Source organism: Staurois parvus, unplaced genomic scaffold (assembly GCF_062004578.1).
Source record: "Staurois parvus isolate SC_StPar_1 unplaced genomic scaffold, SC_StPar_1.0 ptg000116l, whole genome shotgun sequence".
In the NCBI taxonomy this organism is placed as follows: domain Eukaryota; kingdom Metazoa; phylum Chordata; class Amphibia; order Anura; family Ranidae; genus Staurois; species Staurois parvus.
In genome coordinates this window covers 2,766,850-2,789,631 of record NW_028317912.1, presented here as the reverse complement: position 1 = coordinate 2,789,631, position 22,782 = coordinate 2,766,850, and the positions used below count along the sequence as shown (strand labels likewise).

At 37.9% G+C, this 22,782-nt stretch overlaps 1 protein-coding gene across 3 annotated transcripts in view; it reads right to left on the bottom strand.

Annotated features, from left to right (window-relative positions):
* Window positions 1-20,060, bottom strand: part of LOC149467286 (ephrin type-A receptor 3-like) — a 267,500-nt gene extending 247,440 nt beyond the window's left edge. For all 3 annotated transcript variants that reach the window (XM_089671959.1, XM_089671961.1, XM_089671960.1), the window contains exon 1: window positions 19,852-20,060. In XM_089671959.1, coding sequence (XP_089528085.1) covers window positions 19,852-19,939 — 88 coding nt within the window. In that variant the 5' untranslated portion in view covers window positions 19,940-20,060. The remainder of the gene's footprint in view (window positions 1-19,851) is intronic.
* Window positions 20,061-22,782: the final 2,722 nt, after the last annotated feature.

Sequence of the window (22,782 nt, the reverse complement as noted above, 5' to 3'; positions counted from 1 at the left end):
TGCTATACATTCTAAGGTCCATACAAAACCAAATGATGAGAATCATGGAAATAAAATGACTGTACACTACATATTGGAGGCAGCAAAAGGTTACTGTATCTCCACAATAAACAGATATCTAAGGATTTGTTAGATCCTGGATTGTTAAACCATCTAAGCTTTGCTTCACATTTGTGAGTGTTTCATGTAGGGCAGCCCATGCATTTCAATGGACAGCCCTACCTATATGAAACATGGGAAAAGAAATCCTGACCTTTTGTAAAATCTTGCTGCACCTAACCATATGGTAAAAATGAGTGCAGGTGCCGATGCATGGGGGTGGCATTAAGACCCTATGAGTGCTCAGGTGAGGGCTGATACTTAAAATGATATTAAACTCCAAAACAAATTAAACATTTTAAATAGTCCAGCATTCTTAGATGTGGAGGCTGCATCAGTTTAATTGTTTAAATTTTTTCTTCAATTTATGTTCACCTGGTGATCTGGCCAGTATTTTTTTCAACTTCCTTTAACAGACCAAGCTGTCCAGCAAAAGCAGCAGTTAAGCTGGCCATAGATGGTTTGAATCTTGGTTTGTTCAACAGGGAGAAGCCGACATTCAACCCATTTATTATAGTACAGCTTAAAAAGTGCTCACTGAAGTTCAACTTTAATTTGTTAGTCATGTGCTTTCATTTTGGATGGCACACATGAAAACACACATGAAAACACATCTGCGCTGCATTGAAAAGCCGGCATTGCTGTATGTTGACAGTGATTTCAAAACAAATGGGCTGCTTTAGCCCAATGCATGTTAATGTGTGATATAATGCATATTAACACGTGTGCTTATTGTACCACAACAATGTAAATCCAGTCTTAAATTTTAGATAAAAGCTGCACAGGCACCGAGTAGACATATTTAATAATAATTATGCGTAATCCACTGAAATAACCATATAATACCATAATAACATAATTATGTATTTTATGATGAAAGGTACTTGAATAATCAGTGGAAGACATTATAGGTTTGCATATTAGACTTTCCCAACATCATTTATAGCAAAAAAGATCATTTTTAAAGATCCAAAATAGGAATGGACGGGGCTTTTTTTTCAGTGGGAACGCAAGGGAATGCACTTCCAGCAATGAACATAGGTAATGGCAAGGGGTGCTAGGGTGTACTGGGAGGTCTAATAATGCTAGCTGCAAAGGGGATCTATTGTTGTGGGGGGATATATTGTTGCAGGAGGTCTATTGTTGCTGGTGGGGTCTTGTGTTGCTAAGGGGTCAGTTGTTGCTGGGACGGATCTACTATTAAGAGAAGGATCTATTGTTGCTGGCTGATGGAGGGTCTATTGATGCCGGTTGCTTGGAGATCTATTGTTGCTGGTGGGTGTCTATGTTGCTGGTGTGGGTCTATTGTTTCTGGGGGGTGTATTTTGTTGCACGGGTCTGTTGTTTTTGGGGGGGGGGGAATTATTGTTAGTGAAGTCTTTTGTTGCTGTGGGGGTGGTTCTATTGTTTCTGGCTGCAGCAGATCTATTTTATTTCTTTTGTTGTTATCATTAACCAATTCCATACACATTACTTAGCACCACAAAATGATACTTGGTTCAGTATTTTCTAAAAAGGGCAGTACTGGGAGATAGGTAGGTGATGGAACCAATGGACAGTGCTTGGAGGTGGGTAGGGGTGAAGACAAGGGGTAACTTGGTAGGAGGGAGTACCAGAAACTCTTTTTTGAGAAAAAAAACGCTGGAAATTAATATATTGCCTGTCCAACCAGATCTACTCTTCAGGGTACAAAAGGGGCAAGGGGGGGTACTAGGTTAGCTTTTAGAGGGTCAGATCAACAGGATAGGACACAATTCTCTCTTCCTCCTGTAGGGAATTAGACACAATATATGAAATGATTGTGTAAATCCTTTTGCTATGTGACTGGTTTTACCGGTGATTGAAATGAAGACAAGAAGAGGGGTTAGTGGGATACTGAAAAAACAAAATGAGCAGTCACAACTATACCAAATTAGCATAGTGAGTTTGGGATCTGGCTAAGTGTCACCATGGTAGAAAGTCTTGCACATCCAAAGCCATGATAATAACAGCAAAAGGTTTCAAATAATTTTTTTCCATGAGGCCTTTTATACTCTTTTATACACTTTATGATCCAAAGTTTGTGGACACCTGACCACCACACCTGCAGTTTGTTAAATATGTCATTCCAAAACCATGAGCATTGATACACAACTGAACAACGCTTTGGGGCTATAACAGGTTCCAAACGTGTCTATTGGAATTTGGCCCATTTAGTGAAAAGAGCATTTGTGAGGTCTGGTTCTGAGATTGAACGAGAAGGTCTGGTGCACAATAGGCATTTGATTATATCCCAAAGATCTTCAATAGGGTTGAAGTCAAGGCTCTGTGAAGGCAACTCAGGTTCCTCCAGACCAAGCTCATCAAACCATATCATTTTGGACCTGACTTTTGGGCACGGTCAGGTCCTAAAGCTGTCATCACAAGGTTGGAAGCGCACAGTTGTTTAATATTTCTTTGTATGCTGTAACATTAACAAGAACTTTCATTGGAAACACCTGCACTCAGTAATTAGGAGGGGGTGCCACATACAGTCATATTTTGCCATATAGAATGTGAGATTATCAAGTGTCCACAAACTTTTGATCACATAGTGTAAGCCTGCCACCAGTCTGAGAAATGGACTCCCCCCCCCCTTCTTTATTTTAAAATGTATGATTATTTCATCCTAAGAGTCCTAACCTGAAAAGTATAGCATTATCCAACAGGCAGTTAGCAGCGCCGGACTCTCTGACCTTCTTATCCCTGTGCACTTTGTCACATCAAAAAACTATAATTGGATGCAGCCCAAAAGCCCTTGTCACATCACAGGAAAATGAGCAGACTAAATGAGTAAATCAAATCCATCTGCCATTAATTTTCATAATTCTATGTTTATCAGTCTAGTTACACCTGCAGCTGTGACATATTTGCCAACACTATAATATAATTTCAAGAGGCACATTGCAGTTCATTATGTGTGCTCATGCCTGTATATTGTGTACAGAGAATGGCGCAGATCTTTTGAAATAGGAAATGTCTGTCTTTCCCCACAGCTACCAATGTGATTTAAATCTAAGCCCTTTTTATGATTACAGACCCTGTAATCATTTACTGAACATTGGATTGTACAATATGCCTCCATAACCTCTTTGCCAAACTGAGAGAATTATTATTAAAACCAGCCCAGGGTCCCATTCACACTTGCAAATGGGGCCAACCACAATTACCTGCGAGAGATTTAGCAGGGCTCCCTTATGAATAGGGGGAAAACCCATTCAAAGCAATGGGAGGCTAACAGCGCATGCACCTATTAGCAGCCATTTGCATGTAAGCAATCATGCAGCGATTACTTACATATGATCAGCCCTGTGTCCAGGGCCAGTCAACTACAGGTAATCACTGCATAACCTTACTGTCCCCCAACCAGTCCCCTTAATCTGCAAAGGCAGTGGGCAGGGATGTACACATCATGGACTTGATGCTTTGCAGCGCAGAGTGGTACAAAATACCCCCTGTCGAACTTGGTGCGCACTACAGCCCACCAAACGCGACCCATTAATTTGAATGGGGCTGTGCCACAACTACCTGCCACTGTTCTCTCACACCCTGTCAAATGCCTAACAGGGATGGCTAACACAAGTGTAAACTAGCCCTACAGATGTTATAGTATTCATTTATATAAAAATTGCATCTCATTAATACACAATCTAGAAACAAATGATAGTGATAATTTTCCTTTTGTCTTCCTGCAATCAATATATGGAACCGAATTTCAGTTACTGACTTTGAACATCATCTGATACATCAGGTCAATTTCTCCGGTTTGATTTCAGGTTTAATAATGCAAAGAATCCTATTTTAATTTTCTTAAAGTGTACTAAAACCATAAAATAAAGATGTAATATATTGCAGTTTAATAGCCCTTGGATGAAGTGGCTGTATTATTTTTGTATTTATTTTTTTCTTGATGAGCCTGCAAAATGAATACTACCTGCGTCTTCGGAGTTGATTTACTAAAGGCAACTAGGCTGTTCACTTTGTAAGAGAAGTTGCGCATTGCAAAGGAACCTTCCACAGGGCTTAGTGAATGTGGTGAAATTTCACTTTGCTAAGAACACCCAATCATGTGCAGGGAAAATAAAAAAAATCATTTTTTGTTTGCATATGATTGGATAATGGATGTCAGCAGAGCTTCATCTTATTCACTAAGCTCTGGAGAACATTCCCTTGTAGAGTGCTACTTCCCTTGTAAAGTGTTACCTTTAGTAAATCAACCCCTTCATGACCACCTTTTTTTTCTGCACTGTGGGAAGCCGTAGTTGTCACAAAGACTGGACTTCAAACATGTAAAAAGGATAGGTCGCAAATACTGAGACAAGGGCAAAACTCAGTCCATTCAACCATGGTATGATACATGCATATTTTCAATATTTTAATTTTAAGATGTAATAAATTTTGTTGCTTTTAATAGATTTGTAACTCTTTTTGTTGGGCACAACTCATCAAATGTCCCGTGGACAATTTGTCATGGACTTCAAACATGTCTGCCTATGTTCATCTCCATTATATGATGGATGATATGCATATTGATGACACTAGTAGTTTACATAATAAGGATAAAGTATCTTTGGCATTTCATTAAGTTTATAGGAAATAATAAGGGCACTGCATTTCTGGCAATATCAGCAGGTATGTTCTGTACTTGCTAAAGCTGCCGTATAATTCATTTTCATTTTTGGTTTAGATATACTTTAAATTATTCAGCTTCGGGCCCATACCCCTGTCATTTGGTATCTGTACCCACAAAGGAACAGATAATCAGTTAGGAACCCCTGCTATAGAAGCAAGATATTGCTTGTTGACATTACTTTAAAAATTGAGACCAAATTGGCATGACCTATGATGTTCATAGGAAAGGAAAAGAAAAGCCTCACACTGGACAACAGCAACATATGTCCATTAATGGAGCCTGCAGAAAAAAAGGGTTTTCTTAGTTTATTAAACCCAATCTAGTTTAGCAGATTTTGACAAGCTGCAATTAAAGTGTTACTAAACCCAGGACCCTGCATTCACTATATCTGGTCTCCCACAGTACACAGAACATGGAAGTGCAATTATTTTTGTAAATATAAACTGCTAAATACCTTTTCTCATCAGCATTTAGAACAGTCTTGTGACTTCTATCAGTGTCCAACAGAGCACTGGTTAAAGCTTATAAGAGGAGTTTACTTTCTGCTCTAGGAGGATGCAAAATCCCTGACCTCTGTCGGAACAGTGTTGTTTGGCTCTGTGCTGATCACATACTCTCTCCCAAGAAAAAAAAAACCTCTTCAGCAATACACACTAAACTGAGCACGTGCATGTGGCTACGGGTTTAGTTTGTCTCATCAGGAGATAAGACTTGGACATTCGAACAAGAGGAGGGGCAGAGAGAACAGGATCAAATGGCCTTTTTACACAGAGCAGAGGATTAACCCCTTAATTTCCACAGTGAGTATAACAAGCATGCTTTCCTGCATATACAGACTGATTTTACTGTTGTGGGTTTAGTAACACTTTAACCCTAAATATCAGGGCTCTTTTAACCACTAGACCAGCTCTGACAGTCCTCTCCTACATGTAAATATTTTACATATAAGGCCCTGGAGGATAAAATGATGGATGTTGCAATTTTTGGGGAATAAAATGCACTTTATTAAATGTTAGTGAACACAAATACAATATAATACCACATTTTTGGTAAAATATAAAAGATGATGTTACGCAGAATAAATAGATACCAAACATGTTACGCTTTAAACTGCTCACGCCCGTGGAATGGCACAAACTACAGTACTTTAAATCATCCATAGGCGGCAATTTAAAAGCCTTTCCAGGTTACCGGTTTAGAGGTACACAGGAAGTCTGGTGCTAGAATTATTTTTTTCACTCTGACATTCATGGTGATACCTCACATGTGTGATGCGATCACTGTTTACATATGCATGCAGGACCAATACGTGCGTTCACCCCTTGATTTAATTTTTTTTTTTTTACACTTTTTTTACACTGTACTTTTTTTTGGATCACTTTTATTGCTATCAGAAGGGATGAACAACATCCCTTGTGATGGCATGGGCTATGACATGTCCTCTTTATGGAGAGATCTGGGCTTTTTTAGACCCCAGCTCTCTCCTCTGGCCTCCAATGCAGCCGATCAAACACAAATCGGTCTGATCGGCTGCTTTACTGGCCAGTAAACACAGAACCGTAAGCAGAAGTGACAAAATTCTTGTTGTTTCCGGTTTCTGACATCACACAGTAAGAAGAACAATATCATTTTCTCCCACTGAGTCCAGGGGAGCTGATGCTGCCAGTTGCATCTTTATCAGGCTCCCCAATTGTATGAGAGAGAGCTCAATAAAGGCAGCAGGGGGGTGGGACCTACTTCTGCCACCTGTAAAAGTAATCCAGCAGCTGCATAACTACTCAGATTACTTTTAAATAAAAGAGTATCACCAGCACTAAATAATTATACCAGGATCATGATTGTAGCCTCAACCATGATCACGGTATATCGGCCTCAATACCAGACCGTAAATATATATATATATATTTCAGTATTGAAGCAGTTAATATTAATGACAGTAGTAGTATAAGTATTAGTATAAGCTAAAAATACTTGCTAATTTCTTATATATTGTATCTTAAGAACTTCTGAGTTCCTGAGTCTAGACACCTAGTATGACCATTATAAGGGGGTCAGCTCTCCTTGTTGGATTTTTTTAATTTATTTTCTATAATTGAGAATAAAACAGTGCATGGTAGAACACACAAAGTTGGGAAGAAACACAAACATTTACTAGGTGAATTAAAACAGTTAGCAATTATGGCAGGCAGATTTCACTTTTGGAGACATAAATAAGAAAAGAACTGATTCATCCCATCAGGCCAGGTCCACCAGTAATTCAAAATTGTTTTTGAGTGTATGGACCATGTTTATCAAACGCAAGGATGAAGCCAAGAGCAATTTGCAATTTTGGTGATCCCACAGCTGATATAAGATGGATTTTACATTCTTTTTGCCCCTGTATAATGTAAACAAGCATAAGTCTTATTGTTTCACGGAAGGTAACATCATTATCCAGTAAGTAAGATGTTAATTGTTTCCAATGTGCGCACAGGCCTACTCTGCTGGTTATTCCCCTCAGACTGGAAGTCCCGTGTCCCTGGACATGTTTCCATTTCACGTCATTGTGAGCTCAGCTGTGTAAGTCAACAAGGGAGAACAACATCACTCTTTCCCTACCAGTGACGGACAGTTTGTAAAGTTTGCAAAAAATATGCATAATGAAAACATGCACTTTACCTTATGTGCCTAGTGTGTGCAGTTTATTAACTATTAAAGTAGAATTCTAGACTAAAGCTAACTAATCTTAAAACTGTTCCCAATTCCCCCCCAACACCTATACTAATTACCCTGTAGAAGAAAGATATATATACTTACCTATTATCAGGCTGCTCCGGTCATGTGAACTACCCTGTATCAGCCAGCAGCGGCTACAGGGGAGAGAAGAGAGTGCTCAACAATGCCTGGAATACCTGAGTGGCGACTTCACCCATAGGCTCACTATGGGCCATATGTTGTCATTGCTCCTTCTTCCCCTCAGAAGCCACTGCTGAATGACACAGGGGAGCTGATCAAGTGGTTGAGCCAGAGCAGTCTGAAATTAGGTAAGTATCACATCGTTCTTCCAGGGTATTTAGTATACTGTAGGTGTCTGAAGGGGGGGGGTCTTGGTGAGAGCAGTGTAAGAGTAGTTAGCTTCAGCTCAGAATTGTACTTAAAGTATTCTGTATGTTTAGTTTTGGATAAACTGGGGAAGGACTAGAACCCCATCAAGTAGGGAAAATCTACAGGGATACAAACAACTCCCCTTATTTCCATCTGTGTCCCTGTTGTAGATTGTTTTTGTCTGGTCAAACCATTGCAAGTATAACCAAGTACTAGGGAATCATGTAACTATCTCCCAGTGCATGGGCCTCCATGGTCTATTGCCATACCCAGACACTGTACGGATACTATCTAAACTTATGTACATGTGGTCAATCTGCTAAGACACATTCAGACCAATAAATTAAGAAAATGCTGTGTGTGTGATGGAGGTGATTACAGCATTGCTATGGGCACCAAAGGTTCTGTGCCTGCAAGCTTCAATAGTGGAAATTCAGCCCTGACAATAACCACAAATACTTGTTTTTGACATTTTTCTAAGCAGCCTTGTGACCACAACGCTCTGGCACTCTGGCTCATCCCCCTCTCTCTCTGCAGCTGTTTGGCAGAACTCTTCTACAGGCTGACAACCCCTTGACATCGCTATGATCTATGGACACTGGTAGGGTTCCCATATGGAAGAAAAATATATTTGAAATATATTTCCCAAATATATTGCCATATATTTGAAATGCTACAATTTTGGCCATATTCAATATATTTCAAAATATATTTTAATAAATATATATATATATATATATATATATATATATATAGTATGTTGAAATGCATTTTTATTACAAAATATATGGAAAATATTTTAAAAAATACATTTCAAATATACTGTATGTCTTTAAAAATACAAATCGCATTTACAAATATATGTAAAATATGTGTTGAAATGACATTTTTATATGTTAAAAAAAATCTAAAGAATATATTTTAAAAAATATATTTTTAAAAATATATTTTTTTAAAATATATTCTTCGGATTTTTTTAACATATAAAAAAGTAATTTTAACATATATTTTTACATATATTTGTAAATGCATTCCAAAAATGTAGATTTGTATTTTAAAAGACATATAGTATATTTGAAATGTATTTTTTTAAATAATTTTCATATATTTTGTAATAAAAACACATTTCAATATATATATATATATTTTTTATTTTTTTTTAATATATTGAATATGGCCAAAATGGTAGCATTTCAAATATATGTTAATATATTTGGGAAGAATATTTTTAAAATATATTTCAAATATATTTTTCTTCCATGTGGGTTACCTCACCACTTTAGGGAGATCAGCAACATTGTCAGGCTTTCACAGTACACAGATCAGCCAAAGTTCTATGGTCATGTGACCCCTTAGAAAACTTATAAATCAGAGGAAAGGTGAAACATTATTTAACAGGTAAGTTATTTTAAAGGGAAAATACAATACATTTTGAGTGAGCACATATTTTGAGTTATTATTGCAATATTTACTGTAAAGTAATTTTAGGGACCCTACCCTAAGCAGGAGCCCTTTCTTCTGTATTAGCTGGGAATATAAGCCTGGAATCTGCATTGTAGTCCTTTTAAGTATTCTGTGCCCTAAACCCACTCTCTCAAGTCCATTGTGCTTAATAATATCTTTTTATAGATAAATGAATCATTATTTTGTCTACTCCACAAAGAGTTGAGAATTCTAACCTGAGATTTTAGCTGTTAGCCCACCGAACTGCTTGGGGTCCCTAACCATCTCCAGGTATTAAGGAGTTGCTGCACAATTTATATGTGAGCTTCACATTTTACATGTTTCTCATCCATATTTGTATTATTGTATTAATATTTGCACATTTGCCACTAGAGACAGTGAACACTAAAGCAGGGTATGCACAGACCACAAATTAGGCAGTTCAGTAGGAACAGGCCAGATTTAGCTCTGTGTGTACAGCTATGTGTTCAACAGAAGCCAATCTAGCAATAGTTTCTATCAAACGGTTATGCTGGAAAACCAGCCTTCAGTCAGTGTTTGCAGCCAATGGCTTCAGCACTAATCTGTGTATTCTGGGTGGGAGAGAGTCTGTGCTGTCAGAATAAAATAGCGCAAATTGAGAGATTCCTGCACCCACATTGTGTGGATGTGGGGATCTGTGAGTTTTCTTTTTGTTCAACCTACTGGTTGAAGTAAAAAAAACTCAAAGTGTATACCCTGCTTTACTTTCCAGTCATTCAGCCTCCCTTTTTAAAAATCGTTGAAAGGAGTTATCAGCTAGACAGGGAGTACATTATTTTCAACAAGTCGACCGACTTATAGACTTGCATTGTGAGCAGGAGCAATAAAACACATTTGTAAGGAGCAAATTTGGCCACTCCCATGTACACACATAATTAGAAGTTATATATTCAAACAAGATTTTCTTATCATCAACAAAAACTGAAAACATTATTTGCACCAAGCAGATTTCTTTTACATGTATATTGAAGAAAGCAGTTGAAAAGATGATACATTTCATATAAAGCAGATTTCATAGTCACTATCACTGTTTGCATGATGATGCATACTATACACTTATCGGAAATTCCCTCTCACCGGAGAGGTGCCAGTCCCATGTGCTGATGTTCCCTCAGCTACAACATGGCTCATAGTCGGAAACTACAGTCATGTAATGGAGTGAAATTGGTATCACAATGGAATTCAATAATAGTACATAACTTCAAAACGTACTAATAATAAACAAGCGTCTATATGTACTGAGAGTTTCAGAGTTTCTAAATTATCCATTGATTACAACAACTGAAATCAGTGTGCTTTTTATAATCGGTACATGTGTCCCAGAAGGACTAAGAGCTCTGCAATTAGATGCTGCACGTGGATGTTAATTTGTCTCGTCAGCTGATAACAGGGTGAGGTTGCTAGACACTCACTGTGTTGTGGAAATCTAGCTGTCTCAGATATTGTCAGAGTATTTTACACAATTTGTATTTATTTATTTATTACAGGTACTTATATAGCACTTTAGGTTTATCAACTGTGATGGAACAACATTTCCAGTGTCTATAGATAGATAACTTTACTTTTCCTAGTATTATTTTAAGTCAACATCTTAGGTGGTTTCCATTTGCAGAAAAAAGAGTTGGAAATCCCCGACGTTTAGGACAATGCGGACTGCAGAGATCTCCCACCCAAAGCAATCATCTGTTTAGTATTCAGCTACTCATCCTATTTCAGTGCAAAGTAGCTCTAACTTGGAGTTTAATATTGCGCTAAGCTGAACATAAGCATTCTGGAAGCCCAGGGCTGCTTTTACATACATCTGCATAAAAGCCATTTGGTGCCGTTTTTAAATAGAAAGTTGCCGCAAGAGAAGTGAAATTGGAAATGCTTTGTTTATGTGGATTTCTTTCTTGTAGGAACATAGACCTCCCCTCTTGCAGCTACTTGGTTTTCTCTCATCGGAAAGTTATAAATACTGATTTCATCTGCTATGCTTACATGCTGGTAAAACAATAGTATTGCTCCATGACCATATAATCCAATAGTCCAACCTTTGTAATGTAAGAATCAGCTGCATGGGAGAGGGAATATGATAGGTGGAGAGCTAAATGTTACTACCCAAAGGGTCTTAGCCAAATAGTGTCTTTGTATGTTTCTATCTGAAATACCCTTACTTATGTACTGTATGTGTAAAGATCAATGATAATGTTTTACATGTAGTATGACATAGCAACCAATCCTATTTCACTTTGTATTTGGATTCAGAACAGTGATATTATTTCTGATTGGTTGTTTGGCTTACTACACATTGCATTAAGCTCTTATTATATATCTGGAGCCTTACAGTGTGTTCGCCTAACATCACATTACAAAGATCACCCACAAGGCTGACAATATTTATCAGAATATGTGCACAGCTTTATAGAAGGCTCTGAAACAGATGACATGTCATGCCGCTTTATTGTGTATCTTGTAAGCAGGACAGATAAAATATAGACCACCAACAGGGTGAGTAACCCTATGGGAAACCGGAGTACATCTGCTTCCCTCACATCCACCCTCCTGTTCATACACCAAGGACGCATTTCCTAGAAGCAGCTGGTGCCCACACATCTACAGAGGACATGATATAAGAAATATGTTTCCCACAGGGGATAATCCTGTCCATAAAATAAATATGTCTTTCAGGTGTAAGCTGGTGTTTAAGATGACAAGACACATGGCCACAAGAAAAACACAAAGCTGACTTTCAGTGTGATCTGTGGGGACAGTCGGCTTGAACTCATCAGGCATATCAATGAGAAGTTGACTGTACAAATCTGAAGTGATATCAATTCAAAAAATAGTGTTTCTTATACTAATAATAGTACCCCATTATAGGCACTGTTTATAAAGCACTTTATATTATACTTTGTAACATTTTTGATTTAAAATACATCACGCAGCATACATTTCTTTCATAAATTGGAGATTAATAATAACTAGGTTACTGCAGGAAACATAACACTTCCTCCATGCAAGTGAAAAATGATCTGTCTTGGCTGACAAGGCCATTATATACCTAAGTACCAAGGTATCTCTGAACTTGTCAAAGGTTGCAGACCTAACCTTCTTTCCAACTTCTCCACACATTGAGACAAGACATCACTAGGTGGAAAAGCTTAGCATGTTCCTTGTTTGGCAGAAGTTATGTACTAAAAAATAATTAATGAATTACCCAGACCCTCTCTCTATTCTATATTCAGCTTTATATGAGGAAATGATTGGAAGTCTGTAGAAATAGTTTGCACTTGACATGACAGTTTGGGCTTTTGGAGACGATTTTGCCATTTTCTGCACTAAACTTGTTTGCTTTCGCATACCAATCCCAACTTTTGAAGAGATATGTCAAGGAAAAGATACAGTGAGGGGAACCTTGTCTACAACTTGCTGACTCCTTTTGCATCATAGTGTACCTCCAGTGCTCTCCTTTATTCAAAAATGGGAAATATATAAATCTTGCTTTTTCGAAACCAAAGGAACAGAGTACTTCTGTTTTCTCAACAAACCTTGATCAGCTGCAAATACCATGAAATAAATTACAAACTAATGATCAGGTGCTACAGGTTTTCAAGATCATCTACCCACAGATAGACGATACCTGTTTGTGCTGCCAAAGGGTCCATCCTGTAATAGGCCCTTTTTGACAACAAGCTACAACTATCATACACTGACTCATGGATATTTCACCCAAAAGTGCTCCTTCTTCACCTTACTCCTCTGGGAGAAAGTACAGGAAGTCTTCATAGATACTATACATCTCCTAAATGCATTCTAAACTCCCAACATTAAGGCTTAGGTTTGCCAGGGAAAATTATGCCATAAATATGGAAAGTCTTATCTCCTATCTTAGAGATATGACTAAAGAGTTTACAAAATATGGTTTTATTAGGTCCAAAAAAAGAAAAGAAAAATAAAGGGGGGGGTTAATCATCTGTCCTGCATAGGCAACTAGTTTAGTTTCGAAGCACATTTGACTAACATTGCCAAATTGCCAATTACTAAATTTGCATGACTTTGCTCGTGAAGTTGCAGAAACCTCTTCAGATATCTGGATAACCTCGCTACGATGTCTTTCTTGATTTTAAACAAAATCCTGTTTTCTAATTAAACAACATACATAAACACAGTAAAATTTGACAGCCAATGTAAGAGAAAATGAAACTTCAAAATGGATGTTGACATGTTGGTGTAAAAATTAACAAAAGTAATAAAAAATTTGTAAACAGTCCTCATAGTCTAGTCAGACTGATTATTAGTAAACCTTATGACCAATTCCATTCTTTCTCTCCGTTCTCCTCCAGCTGTTTTACAGCAATTGATCAATGCAGGGAAAATTTATAAGGACCGATGCTGTATTAACATTACCAAGCAAGTACAGAAGAGAGACTTCAACAAGTCAAGTATCATCAATAAACTGAATATTCTAAGACCTTCGAGGCATGGAGAATGTATGTTTTACTAGTATTTTCTAACTCTCCTTTAATTTGTATAATCAGTCCTTAAGGTTTAATTTTTACAAATACGGTAGTATGGCAACTGACATTGTTGCAATGCACCACTTGGGTCCTGAGTTCATTTCTGACCTTGCCCCTATCTGTGTGACTTGAGACTGCTGCTTTTGTTCATGTGAGTTTAATCTGGGTATTAAACATGGACCAATGGTATACATTTGTACCCTCCCTTCCCCTATTTTATAATTGCATATTCCTGTTAGTGGTCCCCAAGGAATGGTTTAGATAATACTGTCTTCAATAGTGTATATGATTCAGTTACAGTCTCTGTACAATTAAAAGCAAAGACAATTATACAGAAAAGACCCTAAAGAGGCCAATGCGGGGTAATACGTGGCAATGAAATCTAGTCGTGGTATCATATACACTTCTCTTATGTCTTGTTTGCATATTTTATGGAGGGAGAGGTAGAAATAGGATTTTTTTCTAGAAATAAATAGGGTTGTTTTTCACTTTATTGCTCTTCAACAAATCAATACAATATATTGACATTGAGCTAGCAAATCAACTTTATTTCTGCAGTTATGAGTGGGAATTCCAGATCTATGCAGGAATACATTTAAAAAGAATTCAGTAACATCTATGAAAAATGACTCTAAAATTTACAACAGTCAGGATTTGCATTAGTCTTAATCTGTCAGAATAACACGTTTTACCAACAACTGTGTGCTAGGGTCTACCTAAACAATCAATTGAGGTTAGATCCAGTCAGGTAACCCTTCACATTACAAAGCTGCTGGGAAATCTTGTTGATCTAATAAATAAAATCCAAAGTAAAATCTGACTGTGTGTGATGCACACAAAGGGAAACTCACCCACTTTCACTGTGTTGGTGGTATATGAAAACTCTTTTAAATCCGAATTATACTTTCTCTGAAAACAACAGTCTTCAGTGATCCGACCTGCTCCTGAACAGTCAGAACTATCTTTTTCCATTCTTCTGGGAACATGGGATCCCCTATTTGAAGAGCAGTTCTGACTGAGCAGTGGGTGGGTTGGACCACACAAAGCACTCAATGCGAAGCAGTCCTTGGGGTGCGGATTCTCACTCTCAAGCCAGCAAGCAATTTAGAGCAAGCAATGGAGAGCAATTTAAAAAACAAGTAAGGCATTTGACATATCATACTGAATAAGGCTGAATACAGCAAGGCATTTGACATATCATACTGAATAAGGCTGAATACAGTAATGAATACTGTAAAAATGAGCGCACATTTGGCACATGGCAAGAAATGGCATTCCTTAGTTTCCAGTGCAGAATTAAATCTGATTTGTTGCTATGAACAACAAATCTATTTGAGCTTTGTACCACTTTTATACATTTTTAAATTCATTTTTATTATTTACAACGGTTATAAATTAACCATGCTTTTCTGTTTACTGAATTTGTCATACTTGTCTTCTTCATTTGCTTTTTTCTACAGCATTACAGTATGAACAAGATAGTGATTAGATCCTGAAGGAACAACAACTCACTGAATCGTCATCCCTGTGCTCTGCTGTACAATCAGCAAGATGCATTTGATAGATTTACAACACTGCAATTAGGTAAACCTTGATTGGTTTACAGGGCTCTCCCTTTCCCTTCCAGTGTGGATGCTGATCTACAGAAAATTTAAGAAACGCTAAGGCGGGGAAGCTAAAACTTTGGAGGGTACTGGTAGCTAAAAAGTATCAGCATCAAGCTGTTATCATCAAGAATCTATGCCCCAAGCATGCGGAAACCACAATTCAATGGTGCATCTTTCAGTGAGGAGGTTGATTATTAAGAAATCTGTGCCTACAGTATATACTTAGTGACCTGCAAATACAATAATTGAGGGGCTACATTCGTGCATGTAAACACCACCAGTCAGGGGCGGACTGACCATTTGGAAACTCGGGCACTGCCCGAGGGCCCGGGGTCAGTAGGGGGCCCCATGAGATGCCCCTGGTACCTTTTTCATAGGCTTTTTTGAGTTTGGGCAAGGACACAGGGGCCCCATGATCCCCTATTGCCCGAGGGCCCTATGAGGTGTCAGTCCGCCCCTGCCACCAGTATTACTAGCATAAAATCAGAAGTGGTCCCTGACCATCACTGTGGGTGGTTAGATCTGCTACAGATCAGTCACCTGCTTTCGAGAAAGAAAAGTCTTGGTTGACCAGGAACTGACAAACCATCTACTGGGAGTATAAATGAATTCTTACTTTCGTTGCCTGCACTTTGCCCTCAGCCACTGAAGTCATCTGGGTGTATGAATATCTGCTCCTCCTGCCGTATGCTGTAGTTTCTCCTGCCAGCTTGTGTGTCACTATAAGATGCATGAGCGGTTGGAAGTAACCATTGCATGTGGCAGGGGAACAAATATTCAACCAAGCTGAAAGGGTGGAAAGCATTGAAGCAGCAAGGTTTCAAGACTTGCCCCTTCTTGTAGTATGGTCCTGTTCTATAAGTGACCCTGAAGTGACAAAGTGACTTTTTTTAGTTATTTTAAATGCTTTTAACCATTAATGTACTCAAGGGCCTAATATCAAAGTTTTGTTATTGTTTAATAAAGTGAGTTTTTTTATAATTATTAATTAATTAATTAGATTGATTAATTAATTAATTAATCAAATTTGATAGTTGGAGATTTTTTCCAAGTGACTTAAATTACCTCTCATATATCCCCATTAAAAAAAAAAACACGCTTCTTTATACAGTTTACATTGGTACAGCCACATTCAATCATTAGCACTGTTTCATTCCTAGCAGTGTTGCACATTGTTTTGTCTTGCTGGTTTGCTGTTCTAACTGCTTAAAACTACCAGGTATGTTCTGTCTAACTAAAAAACAAGACACTTCTGGTATTCAGGGACTATATGAACTTTTGTCTATGTTTTAGATCACATGGGACAGATTTGGAGTAGAAGTTTTCATTTTATGCATGGAAATAGATATGTTTGAACTCAGAATAATAATTTCTTCTTGAAATATAATTACATTATTTGCCATGTATCCGTACACATATACAGTATATTGTTCATTGTATTGAAAGGTATGGTTTTTTTATGTTGGATATTGTTCATTATAGGGACATGAATGGTCTTCCATTTTGGATATTGTTCATCATCATAAAATATATGGTTTTCTATGTTGGATATTGTTCATTATAGTGCAATGTATGGTTTTCCATGTTGGATATCATTCATTATAGCGAAATGTATGGTTTTCCATGTTGGATATCGTGCATTACAGTGAAATGTATTGTTTTCCATGGTGAATAAATCCAGCCCCATGTGTCTATTTATAGATATATATGTCATTTCTATTTTACAATAGATGCTACTAATGACTATATGTCACAGAAATATACTAGAGCGGGGATTGTTATATATGATGAAATGTGGTTAAGGTGCTAATGGTTCAGTATTGTTTATGACTTCAGTTTGCACTTTAACTATAAGAATGGGATGTCGTATCATACACCTATTTTTAAGGGGGCACTTTTTACTTATGTGAAATGTTCATCTGATTGTTGTAGTCGTCATTTTACTGTGGATGTATCAGTGGAGATCTGCACAGTACATGCATCAATATTTGTATCGCTGTATTCCTGAACATGTCCTGAGGTTACAGGAAATTAGATGGAGAGATTACAGACTGGCAGCTACAAAAGACAATGGTACCAGTAACCCTTCCTTTGCCATTACCTCACATGATACTGTTTTTTAAGCTTCACGCACTTATGGTGCCTATTTATTCTTATATTGCAGCAGTGAAATGTATAACAAGGAGTTTCCTACATTAATCACGAAAGCATCATTAATTAGCCTCCAGATGAGGCAGGATCAGGTTATACAGCAGTGTAGCTGAAGCAACATCACAACTGTATGCTGGAGGCCTGTAATATGCTGTAAACAGATGTTTCATTGAATTATGACACTTGTCTCCACACATTTGTTCATCGGTAAATGTGACAAGCCCTTCCAGAGTACCTATGGCCACAGAGAATATTTAATAAGGAATATGCATGAGAAAGTATAGTGCAGCAATAGCGAGTAATATACCCATCCATATATTCATATATTAGCTGTAATCGCCATCGCCTTAAATTTCCATATGTATTAAGATATAAGTAAAGGAAATAGATTCAGGTTTTCAAGGGTCACCAGACCAGTGAGAGTAGAATTTAGATCCCGTTGGTTCCTATTAGGGGGTATGGAGATTGTTAAAGGCATAGCCATAGGTTATACTTGGTTTATTTACTTAAGCAATAGAATACAAACCTGATATCACTTTGAATATCCAATCATATGTGTGGAAATGTTCTTAAAAAGTGGATTTGTGGTAGCACGTAAGTGTTTGATTGATGCTTCATCTTATTTACTAAGCATAATGAACACCCACTTTGCTAAGTGAACAGCCTCTACTGCTTTAGTAAATAAACACCCGTGGGTTGGTAATTGGCACAGACTGATCCAATCTCCAAAGTTCAGGAATTACAGCCAAAGCATATTTTTGCCAAGTTTGAATACCCTTGTCAACATGAATGGCATACCATTCATCCACTACTGGACTTCAGCTCTACAAGAACTTTCACTGGGAAAATACTGTAAGCATCCAGCACATGGTGTGGGATTGCGTAAGTTGGGATTCACAGTAGGCATCTCTCTAATTGCTCAACTGGTCCACAAGACACAAAGACACTGGCTGCTTCCCGGACTCACTCACAGACAGTTTAATTGCCTTTCAGATAAGCATCACTAGACTGGCAGTGCCCTCACCCCCTCTGATATGAGTCTTCTGCTACTGTTTACAGGCAGCCACATTTGCAGTCAATATCAATAATACATAAAACCTCCCTCCATATCCACTTCAATTGCATCTTATGGCTAAGTGTCGTAAACCATAGCAACCCACTGGCATTTATTTTTTATTGCTCTTACTGCTCCAAACTGATGAATAGGAAAAAATATGCAATCTGGTATGGATTACTGCTCTTTTCATTTTTCCTTTGAAATAAGCTCAGCAACGTTCAGTGTAAAGTCACCTACAACAGCAGCCTTGTGTGATACAGAAAATATACATAGGATGGGACCCATAAAAATAATATGCATTCAACTAATATGTGTATTCTCAGTAATAATAGTAATACATATGTAATATAGGCAACTGAATGACATGCAGCATATGCTATGTGGATATCTGGAGAAAATGTGCTTTTATTAGTAAAAATGATTTGCAGCCACATTCACAGGACTCTTATCCCCAGCCTGATTCAATAATGACAGTACGAAACACACCGATGTGAAGACACAGAGGCTCCATGTAATTCTAATACACATTGACTGACTATGCCTCTCTTTATCTTAGGTCACTACACAAGATAAAGCTGAAATATACAAATAAATCAGCTAGAGCTAATAGTGGTGGCTCTTTTGGAAGTTTACCCTACTAGGAATACCTGCTATACAGTACTACCTGCTGCAAAGAACTAGATTTCTAAAATGTACACCTTGACATCCTTATTTTATGTTGTTGCATAAGTAAAATCAATCAGGGCATGTTTATTTGATTGGGATACCAGGAGAAACATGCACCGCACTTAGTCTGCCAACTCATCCTTACATCCCTTTATTGGAAAAATATATGTTACAACTTTATCAAATGTATTTCTAAGATAATATGCACAGTACACGTGCTGCTTACAAGTCTACTGTACCATTGTGCGCGATACACATGGCTATGGAGTATTTAGCAATCAGCAGCACAATCTTGCTATACTTTTCATAGTAAACTACCTATACTTTCATGGGTGAGAAGTGCACAGATTGATAAACATTTTGGATAATATACATTGTATTAAAGAAAGTTTTAAAGGTTAGATATATAGGCAGATAGATAGATAGATAGATAGATAGATAGATAGATAGATAGATGACAGATACATGGATGGATAGGATGCAGGTATTAAGTCAATCTTGCATCCACAAACTGGTACCCAGAGAAGATAAGGTGTGTTAGAGCTCCCCTACCTTCATTGGATGGGTACGTCCTCAGAGCCTGGCAATAAAACAGGGTGCAGAAAGTGAGCAAAGCAGGATAAATCCACCAGAAAGACATATCGAGGCTATGTGTACAACCAGCAAAGTTACAGAGCTATAGAGAGAGCAAGCTGGAGAGAGAGAGAGAGAGAGAGAGAGAGAGGGTGAGGGAGGAGGCATGAGATACAGAGCAGTAAGGAGGGCAGGCTTCAAAGCACACAGCTTGGATGGGAATTCTGTTCCCATAACCCCTCCCTGTGTCTTATTCTCCTATTGTATAAAGGCTGCTTAGGTTTTACAGCTGAGCAGAGAGGGTGCCTGCATGAAGAATCCTTCAATGGAGCTTGTATATGGTGCCTTGTTACAAGCGAAACTCTACTAATTGCAATACACAATATCTGGAGCTGGACCAGAATACCTGGTTTTACATGACTTGCCAGCAGATGGCTACCACATACTATGGAAGTGTACAATTATATTGCCATTTGAAGTATGGTTCCTTGAACATTTCACATTGCTTTATCACCGTGCAGCATGTGTGGGATGACTGAGATGTGTGGGGTGATTTTAAAGCAACAATATGTTTACAGCACTGATGTGTGAGTGCAGAACCCTGGCTTACTCTAGCACTGATATGTGCATGAAGAATTGACTCTACTATAACATTGGCATGTGAATGCAGAATACGAGCTTTAAAATAAAAATAGCACTGATGTATAGCACTGTTTACTAGGGCATCTGTTAATGCAGAATTGCAGCTTTACTATTGTACTGATATGTGCAGTCAGAATTGACTCTTCTATATTCAGAATACAAGCTTTAAAATAGCAGGAATAGCACTGTTTACTATAACATGTGTTAATGGAGAATTGCAGATTTACTGTAACATTGATGTGTGAGTATAGAACCCAGGCTCGGTACTGGAGTGGAGACTCATAATTAATACCTACCAGCCTTCACCACTCTTCTTGTACATACTTCTAATGTGCTTCCTGAAGGTGAAAATTTCATTTTAAAAATGTGCTATGTCCCATCTTGAACATTTGCAATGGGGAAATATTAAAGTACCTATATACTATCTCCCGATCCAGCGATTGCTATTCAGTTTTTGGCTAGATAAGGAGACAATCTAATGTCTACGGGGCACCCAAATGCATACCATCCACCATGGCTCATCAGGGGAGAGATTTTGTATTTTACCCCTTTGCCCTTTTCTTAGACTAAACATAAAGAGACCCACAATTTGTGTTTAGGGACCCAGGAGCCAGCGAGAATGCCTGAGGGAGGGATCACACTTGCACATACAACCACACTATGATGTGTATGTCAGCTTTAGTTAAAGGTTTATTCTTCACAATTTGGTCTTTCATCTCTATAATCAACCAGCAGAATTGAGTAAATGTTTAAAAGTCTGCTCTTGTTCAGCTTGCAGGCATACAGATTTCTTCTCTGCAATGTGTGGACCTAAGGAGAATGTAAAATGGGCAGCTTACAAACCAAGGAAGAGTAAAAACCAACCAGTGAACAGCTATCAAGCAAAAATGTAATCTGCTCTAAATTTGACTTCAAGTAATTTGTTGATGCCAGCTTTGTTAAGATTTTAATAAGAGCTACAGAACAAATTCTCCATAAGTGTTCATGGAGGATTTACAATAGCTTAGTGACACAAGTAGCTTAGCTCTAAACTTGTAATAGCAATGTCAAGTGTGGGGTATTTCCTAGGCAGAATCCATAATCTGGTGAACTCCACATCAACCAAAACAGAAAGAACTGACTGAGGACCAAGACTCTACTACTATGTCATTGTCTTATAATGTTTTATGAGGGCCCACACTCTAGTACTTTGTCATTGACTTATAATGTTTTAGGTATTGGAAACATATATAGACAACTGCAAAAAAGCAGTACTTTCACTAAATAGTAATTGGAAAAAAAATGTTTACCTCATTTGTTGCTCAAATACTTCAAATTCACCCAAAACAATCCATAAAAATTGTCCTTGTAAAGCTCACTAAAAACGTACAAACTACTAAACCAATAGCCATTATTCCACAATCAGACTATTAGACCCTTCCACTGCCTTTGATACAGTTGACCACCCACTCACCCTCAAAAAACTTCACTCCCTTGGTGTGCTCCTACAACTCCATCTCTTCTACACCTCATCCTCTTTTCATAGGGGTCCCTCAAGGCACAGTCCTCAGACTCCTTCTTTTCACTAACTCCACCTCTTCTATTAGTCAGTTGATAACCTCCCATGGCTTCCAATACTATCTCTGTGTCTGACACCCAAATCTTTCCCACTTCTCATCTCACCCCTTTAGTTTCCTCACAGTTTACTAATTTACTGACATATTAGTATGTATGTCATTCCACTTTCTACAGCTCAATCTTTGCAAATCTGAGCACATAATATTCCCACGGACCCCTCCTTCTCCCCATTACCTCCATCTCTGACTTTTCTATCATGATTACTGGTGCAACTAAACTTACCTCCCCTCATGCCAGGGTGCTAGATGTAATCCTTGACTCTGACCTTTCTTTCTGCCCCCACATCCAATCACTGTCCAAATCTTCCCGATAATCTCTGTAACAGTTCCAAAATATGTTCCTTCTTAACCAATGACAACACCAAACTACTAATTCACTGCCTTGTTATCTCTCACCTTGATTATTGCATCTTTTTCCTCATTGGCCTACATTTACGCAGGCTATCTCCCCTTCAATTTATCAGTAATGCAGCTGCCAGACTCATCCACCTTTACCCAACGTTTAGTGACTACAGCCCTACTTGGTTAATCTCTTAGGGTTGAAATACTAACAACAGCATACAAAGTTATCCAAAACTACTTCACAGCTACAACCAACTTTGTCTCAAAATAACACTGAAAACTTCCTATTCACTCCTTATAAGACCTCCTG